Below are 12,112 nucleotides of genomic sequence, written 5' to 3' on the forward strand. Positions count from 1 at the left end.
CTTCATGCCCAGTGTGGGGCTTGAACTCACCATTCTGAGATCCAGTCACATGCTCCACTGACTGGATTAGCCAGGTGCCCAGAGAGGGTGTAGTTTTGTTGCTACTTTATAGTCTTACTAAGGTTACAGTTTCATAAATTGATGGTTTTCAAAATTTTGAGCATAGTTACAAATGTATTTTATATATGGATGTGTATATACATGCATATATGAAACAGTTTCATTGCAGTTACATATAAATAGATTCTGATTTTTAATTTTTAAATCATAGTTGTGAACCTGGAAATTGATTTCACAGAACGTCTCACCATTAGTTTGAAAACACCATCATAATACTAAGTGTTGTCCATGTTAGGAAGACAGTATGATTACTAAGATGGAGTAGTACATTGATATCTCTTTTCTTCTTAAGGAGATTTAATCTTTTTGTTCCTCTGAGAAAGTTTTATTATTAATATTTTAGAAAAGTAGAAAAATATTTTTCTACTTTTGCCAAATATCTACCACCCACAGTTACTAGCTTGGCTTCCTCCCCACCCCCATTTTGGTGTCTTATTAGGACACAATGAAGTGCCTTCCTATGCTACTTAAAAATGTTTAATGTTTGTATTTTATATGCTTTAGAGGGAAAGGCAAGGAACAAACCCCAGAAGTGAAATTAATGCTTTTATTAAACTCCTGAGGGAGAGCATAATAGATTCCACAGCTTATTTGGTATAAAGTTCTAAAATAATTGGCTAGCTCATCCTCTTTTTGAGACTATTAATTAAGGTAGAGAAATGATCCTGAAGTCTAGTAAATAAGTTTAAAATAAGATCAAATGGGGCTCATAAGTGGCTCAGTTGGTTAACCTTCTGCCTTTGGCTCAGGTCATGATCCAGGGTCCTGGGATCAAGAGCCCCCCCACCCCCACTCTGCAGGGAGCCTGCTTTTTCCCTCTCTCCCACCTTGCTTCTCTGCCTACTTATGCAAGCTCACTCACTCTCTATTAAATAAATAAAATCTTTAAAAAAATTTACAAAAAAGTAAGATCAGATTAATTAAATGAAGTAAATTTTAGTCAAGAAAATGGCTGGCATTTTCTTGTTAACCCTTACCTGAATCCTTTAAGGTAGGAAAAAGTGGTGTAAGCCCATTTTACGCATACAAAAACTGCATCTAGAGACATTTAGTAACACCATGGATACAAAGTTGGTAAGAGCAGGTGTGAAACTTTACCTCTGACATTAGGGGGGGATTGTAGTTTTAGTTACGCCTAATGCCTAATAAGAGGATGGGCATTTTTTATTCAGCTGTGAAAACATGATGTGAAAGTGCAGTGGGGCAAAATAATAGCTTCTTAAGAGTTAGAAATTTGATTGCTAGTATCAGTAGTGGTCTCACCTCAGATAAGTTATGTTGATTGATGGACCTGTATGTGAAAATCCAAAAATCTCACCTCTCTTGTTCATATGAGAAAAGGCTAAATGCTCAAATTGCCTTGCAGGTAAATAGGAAGCAAACATTTAAGTACCAGACCTAGCTAGAATAGAAAGCCACTTTGCAGATCTGATGTAGAGAAGAGGGTATCCTTTGTGAACTAGCCCATATTCAAGTCTGTCCCACCCTAGGTAAAAGTTTTTCTCTTCCTTTGTGGCTTGTATGTATTTTCTTACAAGCTGTTGGTTTGTGGTCACCAAACTAACAGATGACTTCAGAGAAAAAATAAACATAGGTATGAGAAACAGAACTGGTGGTGTTGGCTCTTACTACATCCCCATCTGAGTTTAGGTGTGTTTATAGCCTTAAAACTTAATGTGAAGATTTCATCCCAACAAAGATATATGCTGAACCTTTTGGGGGACATAAAGACATAAGCCAGAGAATGAGAACCTAAGACTCATTTATTAGAAAAAGACATGGAAGAACATTTCATCTTAGGAGTTCTGACCACCTGAAGCCAATCTTTGCTGCCTTAAAGGATTGAGAAATAGAATTGTGTTCACTGCTATTCAGACAGCATCGGATAGTGCTTAAAGTTAACATGTTAACATGCACATGATGAAATTACTTGGTAGTGTGATTTTATTTTAATGTGAAGGAATCAGTGTAGCATTTTAGCTTTAAGATGGTTAGCCTGGGAGGATTAAATCACAGTGATTTCTAAGTCTACATGGTGAACAAGGTTAGGTTGACCCTTGTTTTATTGGAAACTGAGAATTGTAAAGGTTTGTCTTCTATATTAGTGCTTTGCAAACTGGGTCTGGACCAGTTTTAAAATCCATGTAATGAGTCTGGCTAGCATTAAAATAAATGAAATAGTAGTAGGGAAAAATATGATATATCACATAATATAAGGTTGAACATTTAGTGAAACTTCGGCTTAAGTCTGTGTGTATATGTATATATGCGTGCATGTATACATACATAAATATTACTTGATTATAATATGAAAATATTTCTTAATGTGTGATACATTTTTTAAAAAGTTAGCCACAGCTCTGTACCTGTCTGCTCATGTGGTAATTTGGGCATCTGAATTTTTCACATTTTTGTGGTTTTGCGGGGAAGGAGGTAGATGAAAGGCTTAGAGTTAGGGAGCAGCTGGTAGCTAGTCTTTGGATCTTTAGTGATTAAGTGAAGTTCAGATGGGATTTTATTGATTCAGTGTTTTTGGGTAGTTAAGGCTAAATTTGTTTTGTGAAGCTTTTGAAAGCTCTTAGAACCAGAGGGAGTTATGTATGTTGTATATTTATAGTTATATTTACTGGACTTGTCCAAAGTCCAGCAAATGTAATATCAAATGATATAAAATGTTAAACTATCCGATAGAACGCCTTTTGATCTAAGACGGAAAGGTCTGTTTTAAATAATGTCAGCTCTTCTGGCGCTGCTTAGAACGGTCATTTGATTTCATACTTAAATGTATCATCTGTTTATACCTAAAATGTAGGACCAATAAAAAATGAGGGCTCTTGGATTTTGGTGGGGAGGTGGTCAGTAGGTTTTTATTTTTATGTTTTTATTCTTTAGTATGAAATAAGAGTTCGGAAAAGGTCATATGTATAAACACTGAGTGTTGTTTCAATTTAAGAAATTGAATCATAGACCTTGAGTTAATGGCTTCTTTTTTTCTTTGCTTTCTTTCCAAGGTTTGGGCCCCATGGGATCCCTGTGACAGTGTTTCCCAAAAGGGAATATAAGGAGAAACCTGAAGCCATGCAGCTCCAAAGTAATACATTCCAAGAAGGGACAGAAGTCAAGCGTGAAGTGAATGGTGCTGTTCCCGATGACCCTTCTCCCATCTCGCCTCCCGAGCCAGGCTTGGCTGAAAGCCTGTGGACTTCCAAACCACCGCCTCTCTTCCATGAAGGAGCACCTTACCCTCCCCCTTTGTTTATCAGGGACACCTATAACCAGTCAATACCTCAGCCACCGCCTCGGAAAATTAAGCGACCCAAACGAAAAATGTACAGGGAAGAACCTACTTCAATAATGAATGCTATTAAACTGCGACCCAGGCAAGTCCTGTGTGACAAGTGTAAAACCAGTGTTGTTGCAGAGAAAAAGGAAATTAGAAAAGGTAGTAGTGCAAGTGACTCTTCTAAATACGAAGATAAAAAACGGAGAAACGAAAGTGTAACTACTGTGAACAAAAAACTGAAAACTGACCATAAAGTGGATGGGAAAAACCAAAATGAAAGCCAGAAAAGAAATGCTGTGGTGAAGGTTTCCAATATTGCTCACAGCAGAGGCAGAGTAGTCAAAGTTTCTGCTCAGGCAAATTCATCAAAAGCTCAGTTAAGTACTAAAAAAGTGCTCCAGAGTAAGAACATGGATCATGCAAAAGCTCGGGAAGTGTTGAAAATTGCCAAAGAAAAGGCACAAAAGAAGCAAAGTGAAACCTCTACATCCAAAAATGCACATTCAAAAGTCCATTTCACACGTCGGTATCAGAGTCCTAGCTCAGGTTCCCTTCCACCCCGGGTTCGTTTAAAACCACAAAGGTACAGGAATGAAGAAAATGACTCTTCTTTGAAGACGGGACTTGAGAAAATGCGGAGTGGCAAGATGGCACCCAAGCCCCAGTCTCGCTGCACCTCTACCCGCTCAGCAGGTGAGGCCCCTTCAGAAAACCAGAGTCCCTCAAAAGGCCCTGAAGAGGCCAGCAGTGAGGTTCAGGACACAAACGAAGTGCTTGTGCCTGGTGAGCAGGATGAACCACAGACACTGGGCAAAAAGGGCAGCAAAAGCAATCTCTCTGTTTACATGACCCTAAATCAAAAGAAATCTGACTCTTCCAGTGCTTCCGTGTGTAGCATTGATAGCACAGATGATTTGAAATCCTCCAACTCTGAGTGTAGTTCTTCTGAAAGCTTTGATTTTCCTCCAGGCAGTATGCATGCACCTTCCACCTCCTCCACTTCCTCCTCTTCAAAGGAAGAGAAAAAGCTCAGTAATTCCTTGAAAATGAAAGTCTTTTCCAAAAACGTCTCTAAATGCGTCACACCAGATGGCAGGACCATATGTGTAGGGGACATTGTTTGGGCCAAGATCTATGGCTTTCCTTGGTGGCCAGCCCGTATTCTTACTATAACTGTGAGCCGGAAAGATAACGGCCTTTTAGTCCGACAGGAGGCCCGTATTTCATGGTTTGGGTCTCCAACAACCTCTTTTCTTGCTCTTTCGCAACTCTCCCCCTTTTTAGAAAACTTCCAGTCACGCTTTAATAAGAAGAGAAAGGGCCTGTATCGCAAGGCTATCACAGAGGCGGCTAAGGCTGCCAAGCAGCTGACCCCTGAAGTGCGGGCTCTGTTGACACAGTTTGAAACGTGAACATGGACAGTAAGGTAGGCAAGAACCATTGGAAGGCGCCACAGATTTTCTAGTCTAGTCAGGAGTAACTTCTACGAAATAGCTTGGCCAGATCGGAGAGAGGAATTGTACTAAGTTGGCTGCTTTTTTTATACTTACCTTAATAGCCATTTTTAATAGACTGAGAAGCTTACAGAACAAGCTGTCAAATTTTGTCTTAAGGAAGTGAGATTTTAGCAGTATTTTTCAGTTTTGAAGTCAAACCATCCCAAGGCAGAGGAGCCATAGCCTCAACTGAAAATGAATTTTTGCAGGGACTGTTAATGGCCATTTGTACCTAGTACTGTGTGTATGTGTGTATATTTATATATATGCACATGTACGTATATGTGTGTATATGCATACATACATATGTATAACATAGAGCCTGTCACTGTGTGACACAGGTTGCGTATTTGGGATTGCAGTAAGGGCTGATGAGCTGGGTTGGGGGCTGGGGCGGGGAATAGTGTGGATATTTAATGACTACTTGTTTTTTAATTAATGAATACTTAGCCTTTCTGCGTGCACAATGGCGCCAGAGTTTGATACCTAGGTGTTTGACAAACTGAGATGCTTGCTATTTAGTTGCTGACTGTGGAAATAGCCCAGTCTGTGGGGTTAAGACTTTTTAAGGCTGACAAGGTGTGAATCATCACTCTTTTTTGTTTAATGGGGATTTAACAAAAACTTTCAAATTTCTGGTTTGGGAGTTTAGGTAGGTTTGTCTTTGATATGTAAATAGTTGATTGCTAAATTTGGTCAGATTTCTCCTGACTGGCTGTTCCTAAATTCTTAGGATACGTCCTGGTAAATTACACTTTGTGAATTGTCATATGTGTAATTGTTGCATTTTGGATGTACCTAATTTGATAATTTTTAAAAAATATTTCGTTTAAGGTATCTGTTTGCAGGTCAGAAAATGAGAAAATGTAATTGTGTAATGCTCTGAAATGTAAAAAAAAAAAAGCTGTAAATAAAATCGACTAAATCCAAATTATTTGTGTGTGTTTCTCAAAAAGCTTTGAAAAATTTCAAGATGGTAGAAAGTTACTCTTTGTAATAGTTTATAGAGGAGATGAAAAAAAAATCAAACCTTTATTTTCCTATTTGTCCTATCAGAGAATATATTACCTGACCATAGATAAAATTCAAGTAGGTGATTAATCTGTATATTCTGAAAATGAGGTTTTACAGTGTAGAGGTTTGATATGCTTCTAGATTTGAGACCATCCTCCCGCCAATTTCTCATAAATGTGTGGGTTTAATTTTCCTCATGTTTAGCCTTGATACTTCATCACATGGCTCTTTTTTAATATTTGGGTAGTTAAAACCAGTCTCTCTTGCCTGGTCTGCCTCAGGTATCGTTGCTTTTGGGGCTAGTAACTTATATCACTGTTTTTCTACATGTCCATCTGTCCCTCAGATTTGACTTATTTTCCATTTTTAGCTATTGTTAGTGAAAAATATATCTGATTGCCCGTGGAGGCAAATTTATCCCAAGATTTTTCAAGTTGTTTTCATATTTTTTTGTGTTTACCTTTTGAATTTTGATAGAGTATCAGTTTGACACTTTGGAAACTTGAAAATTTTAAAGAGAGCAACTTTCTGTGTAATTCTAAGTAATCCAATTTGAAATGTCTTAGTTACCTATGGAATTAAATGATGAACAGATTAATGGAGATTAAAACCCATAATCTGTCCGCTTTCTTAAAGTTAACAGGCTTTTATGATTTATGTACTGATTCTGCAAAAGCAAGTAGAATTTCTTCTGGGGAACTCAGTCAATGCTTTTTGATTATAACTAAACACACAATTGAAAAAAACAATGTCTTTCACTTGAGTAGAACATATTCTTTCCTGCAAACAGAAACAACTATACTATTTTTAAAATTCTTTGATTATAACAGGTTGAAAGATGTTCATGGTGTGACTGAGGGGTTTTAAGGAGGTATCTTAAAAGATTGAGTATTTTTTCAGATTAATGAACTTGTTCAGATATTTGAGTTTGAAATCTAAGGTTTAGAAAGATTTAAGCAAGGCGGAGCAAAAAGTCACTTAAAATAATGTAATTCCAAGGTTTCATGTAACGATCCAGGTGAGTTTTTTCTCAACATAGTGGGTTTGACAGTGGATATCGCTAATAAGTAAGTGCTTTGGCAAATGCGCTCTGGTGGGATAAACCGAATTTCATTTTGTTTTGGAAGCCCTGGTTGGGGTGGGGTTGGGCATGGGGATAAAGTCGTAATCGTTGAATACAAAAAGAACATTCAGTTTTATATAGTCCATATCACTAAGGGAAAGGTTGAAGCATAATCACAAATGTGCATGATCTCTAATTAAATCAGCCAAATGATCCCTCCATTTTAAACTGTCTGGCATATTTCATCTGATACCTCAGTAAGGAAAAATTTCAAAGAATTTCTTAATCTTAAAATATACATATTCTAAACACTAATCCACTAGCCGCATATTAGTGTTTTATTGAAATGGAAATTAAAAAAAATTTTGAGTATAGCTGACACATGATATTACATTAATTTCAGGAATGCTACATAGTGATTGAACTTCTCTACATAATAATGCCAAGTAGAAATTTCTTAAGCAGCTAAATTTATCCAGTATTTATTGCAGATGGAGGAGATAGAGTTGAATTGGCTAGTTGTAGCTATTTTCCTTTAAAGTGGTGAAAGGAGGTATTTATTCTTTGGTGATAACCAAATATGTTTTTATCCTTTTACATAGAGAAAACTAGGCTTAGGCCAAATCTCCAGTGATCTAAAAGGAAAAAAAGAAAAAAGGATTAGCAAGGGGAGAAACCGAGTGAAAGTAAGAGCTGTAACAGCCAAAGAGGTCTTTATTTCTAGAATTGCTCAGAAATTTAAAGCATTAGTATTTTTCTCTTAGTTTTCCAGAGTCTTTTGAATAGAATGCTGACTGGTCATTTGAAAGGGATATCTTTGACTCATTTTAGATGTGGAACTAGACATAAAAGAGGTCAGTGAGATGGAGAAAGTAAAATTCGTAGTCTGGAGCCCATTTGCATCACTTGATATATCCTATGTGGTTTTGATGGGAAAGTCTATAAACAGTAATTTTAAATTAGTACTAAGTAGAATAGACAAGAATATAGATATGAAGATAGACTTCAGGCAGTATGAAAGTGCAACTAAAATCAAATGTATATCTTAGTGCCTCTGAGTGTTTAATACTGACTTGCACCCTTATTTTGAGCAGGTTGTACTTAATATTGGTTATGTTGAAGGAAAGATACACATTTGCATTCCTTCACCTACATACAGGATTCCTTTACATAGAATTGCTGAATTGGGTATTGGAAATACAGGCATAACTCAGAGATCTCGTGGGTTTGGTTCCAGACCACCACAGTAAAGGGAGTCCTGAATGTTTTGGTTCCCCAGTGCATGTAAAAGTTATATTGCAGTCTCTGTGCAGTAGCATTGGGTCTAAAAAATGATATATATACCTCATTTAAAAAAAAACTTTACTGCTAAAAAATGCTAACCATCTGAGCTTTCAGTGGGTGGTAATCTTTTCCTGGTATGGAGAGTCTTGTCTTGATGTTGATGGCTGCTGATGGATCCGGGTAGTTTTTGCTGAGGTTTGGGGTGGCTGTGCAGTTTCTTAAAATAAGATGGTGGTGAAGTTTGCTGCATCGATTGACTCCGCCTTTCATGAACAGTTTGTTTCTTTGGCATGCAGTGTTGTTAGATGTTGTTAGATACCCACAGAGGAACTTCTTTCAAAACTGGTGTCAGTCCTCTCAAACTCTGCCATTGCTTTTTATCAACTAAGGTGATGTAACATTCTAAATCTTTTGTTGTTTGAACAATTTTCACAGCATCTCCATCAGGAGTAGATTCCATCTCAAGAAATACTTTCTTTGCTCATGCGTATGAAGCCACTCCTCCTCTATTAAAAGTTTTCTCATGAGAGTGCAGCAGTTCAGCCCCATCTTCGGGCTCCACTTCCCATTCTAGTTCTCTTGCTGTTTCCACCACATCTGCAGTTACTTCCGCCACTGAAGTCTTGAACCTTCAATTTGTTAAAAAAAAGGGGGGGGGCACTATCTGTGAAGCATAGTAAAGTGAAGCACAGTAAAACAAGGTATGCCTGTACCTTAAATCTATAATTTGTATCTAAAATTAGGTTCCCCCCCTTTTTTTTAAGGGATTTTTTTTTTAAGATTTTATTTATTTATTTGACAGAGAGAGATCACAAGTAGATAGAGAGGCAGGCAGAGAGAGAGAGAGAGAGAGAGGGAAGCAGGCTCCCTGCTGAGCAGAGAGACCGATGTGGGACTCGATCCCAGGACCCTGAGATCATGACCTGAGCCGAAGGCAGCGGCTTAACCCACTGAGCCATCCAGGCCTCCCCAGGTTTTTCCCTTTTAAATTGTGAACCTGAGCTAGAGGCAGACGCTTAACTGACTGAGCTACGCAGGCACTCCTTAAAACTTGGTTTAATGTGAATTAAAATGTTCTTCAAATTCCTGATAGTTCTATAAGGCCTCATTAAAAACGAAAACACAGCCATAATTTAAATATGGAATCTTCCATATATCATAAAAATGTGACAGCTTCTTACTACTGACTCGGAAATCTAAGTCTTAACCAGAAGTTATGATTGAAAACTCAATTTTTTCTACCCTAGGGCCTTTATCTAGAAGGAAAACCACATATGCCACAGCTAAAGCTGTTACTATCACACTTTTCCCCTTTTCATTTAAAATACAAACTTAAGGGCGCCTGGGTGGCTCAGTGGGTTAAGCTGCTGCCTTCAGCTCAGGTCCTGATCTCAGGGTCCTGGGATCGAGTCCCGCATCGGGCTCTCTGCTCAGCAGGGAGCCTGCTTCCCTCTCTCTCTCTCTCTGCCTGCCTCTCTGCCAACTTGTGATCTCTCTCTGCCAAATAAATAAATAAAATCTTAAAAAAAAAATAAAATACAAACTTAAAATGTGTGTCAAATTTTAGCAAAGGCATTTCAAAAAGAAATATGTAAGATAACTTTGTAACTTGCAGTGTCCCTCATTAGTTCTCTCCAGCAAAGATTCACTTAAAAGTTACTGAAAAAGGGGCGCCTGGGTGGCTCAGTGGGTTAAGCCGCTGCCTTCGGCTCAGGTCATGATCTCAGGGTCCTGGGATCGAGTCCCACATCGGGCTCTCTGCTCAGCAGGGAGCCTGCTTCCCTCTCTCTCTCTCTGCCTGCCTCTCTGTCTCCTTGTGATCTCTCTCTGTCAAATAAATAAATAAAATCTTTAAAAAAAAAAAAAAGTTACTGAAAAAGAGGGTGCCTGGATGGCTCAGTCAGTTGAGCATCTGCCTTTGGCTCAGGTCATAATCTCAGGGTCCTGGAATTGAGCCCTTCATCAGACAGCCTGCCCAGCAGGGAACCTGCTTCTCCTCCTCCCTCTACTGCTCCCCCATTTGTACTCTCTCGCTTTCATTTAAAAAAAAAAAATATTTATTTGACAGAGATCACAAGTAGGCAGAGAGGCGGGGGGGGGGGGGGGGGGGGGGGGGGGGAGGGGGAAGCAGGCTCCCTGCTGAGCAGAGAGCCTGACACCGGGCTTGTTCCCAGGATCCTGGGATCATGACCCGAGCTGAAGGCAGAGGCTTTAATACACTGAGCCACCCAGGCACCCCAGTTCTTTAAAAAAAAAAAAAAGAGCTACTGAAAGAGCCTAGAAGGGATACAGTTTTTCCCCAATAAAACAAAGTTTTTTGCTTGCCTGCGGAGAATGTTTTTGGAGGAATGTCAAGGTTCTCCTGTTGAGTGTAAAATATAGAAATGGATACTTAGGAGTATATAACTTGCCAGTGACCAGCAGTACTCCATACCAGGCTTTTATTGAACAAAGAATCTTTTTTTTTTTTTTTTAAGATTTTGTTTTTAAGTAATCTCTACACCCAATGTGGGGCTCAAAACTCACAACCCTGAGATCACGAGTTGCATGTTCCATCGACTGAGCCAGCCAGGTGCCCTGAGCAAAGAATCATTCTTTCTCACTTTTCAGGTACATGGTTGAAAGTACAGGGTCTTGAGCCAGATTTCTTCCTAGATTCAAGGAAAGATTTGGATCTGCGTCTTACAAGCTAGCTGTGTGATCTTGGGTTGCTTCAATGTCATCCTCTGTGATATGGGGGAAATAATAGTAGCTCAGAAGGTAATTGTGAGAACTTAAATATTTAAAGCAGTATATGCCTAGCCTAAGACCTAGAGAAATAACTTGCTACTGTTGCCACAACCACCACTTTCTGTGTATGGCATAGGAATTTCATCCTGGTAGCTTTTGAAATTATCTTTGTGCAGCATATACTCCTTATGAATGAAAAGTGTTATAATGTATTCTTATCTGAGATTACAATAATTGTAGTATGATTGTTCATAAATATCTAGAAGAAGGCATTAACTTTATCCAGCATTTGTGGAGGGCACTGGGTTGGAGGTCATGGGGATTATAGTGAAGCGAGAGCTATATTCCCTTCAGCTCTTGCCTCATTCGTTTATGTATTGCATCAACTCCAATCTGTTCCTCTACTGTCTCTATTCTCCCTTATGCCAAGCACGGGGCCTGACAAAGGAGAAATGATGTCTGCCTGTGAATGAATGAGTAAGAGTTAAGTACTAGTTAAGTAGTTAAGTACTAGTTAAGTACCGTTAAGTACTAATGACCAGTTGCCATCCCAGAATTCTGCCTGGCTCATCCCACATCCTTTCAGAGGCAGGAGATATATCTGCACTGGTGGAGCTCAGTGGAGTGGAGGTCCTCTTAGGAGAGCTTTACAAAGGGATCAGAAGCACACAGCTATGCCTGTCAGTCTTTCAGTTGCATAAATTAGCTGATTTGTACAAATGCTGTATTCCCTTGGGATCCTGGTGTTTTAGTGTTTTTTTTTTTTGCCAAGTGGCAAAAAAGTGGATATTAAGTTGAACATTCCTTTTTATTGTTTTTTTTTTGCTACTGGTATGATTGAGTAGATTGTTTTCACGTTTTAGGAGGGAAATACACATTCTAAAGCCTTGATTTTTGTGCATTGTGGCCATATTTTCCAGAAGGTAGTCCTCTTTACCCATTGCTCATTTTTAGATGCTGTTGATTACAAACATATGATTGCCACCTCTGGTTTAGCTTTTATCAAGAAATCCAGCAGGGAGGGGCATCTTGGTAGGCTGGGAAGAACTATTGAAACCTTATTAGAATAAGTGGTTAGAAAAATAGCACGAGGGCTAGAAAACCAGAGTGAGAACAAGTTGC

The 12,112-nt window shown here is 38.7% G+C and overlaps 1 protein-coding gene across 16 annotated transcripts in view; it reads left to right on the top strand.

The window, feature by feature from the left end:
- The window catches only part of PWWP2A (PWWP domain containing 2A), a 49,282-nt gene that overhangs the window by 18,202 nt on the left and 18,968 nt on the right, over positions 1 to 12,112 (top strand). For 9 of the 16 annotated variants that reach the window (XR_006817656.1, XR_006817657.1, XM_045998941.1 and 6 more), the window contains one exon: positions 3,132 to 4,829. Coding sequence is in view for 13 of the 16 variants with exons in the window: in XM_045998941.1 (XP_045854897.1) it covers positions 3,132 to 4,815 (1,684 nt within the window). In the remaining 3 variants the exon portion in view is untranslated. Of the gene's footprint in view, positions 1 to 3,131; positions 5,831 to 12,112 lie in introns of those variants that run through there. The other 7 variants (XR_006817658.1, XM_045998950.1, XM_045998948.1 and 4 more) reach the window with 3 other exon arrangements.

This window comes from Meles meles, chromosome 3 (genome assembly GCF_922984935.1).
Source record: "Meles meles chromosome 3, mMelMel3.1 paternal haplotype, whole genome shotgun sequence".
Taxonomy (NCBI): domain Eukaryota; kingdom Metazoa; phylum Chordata; class Mammalia; order Carnivora; family Mustelidae; genus Meles; species Meles meles.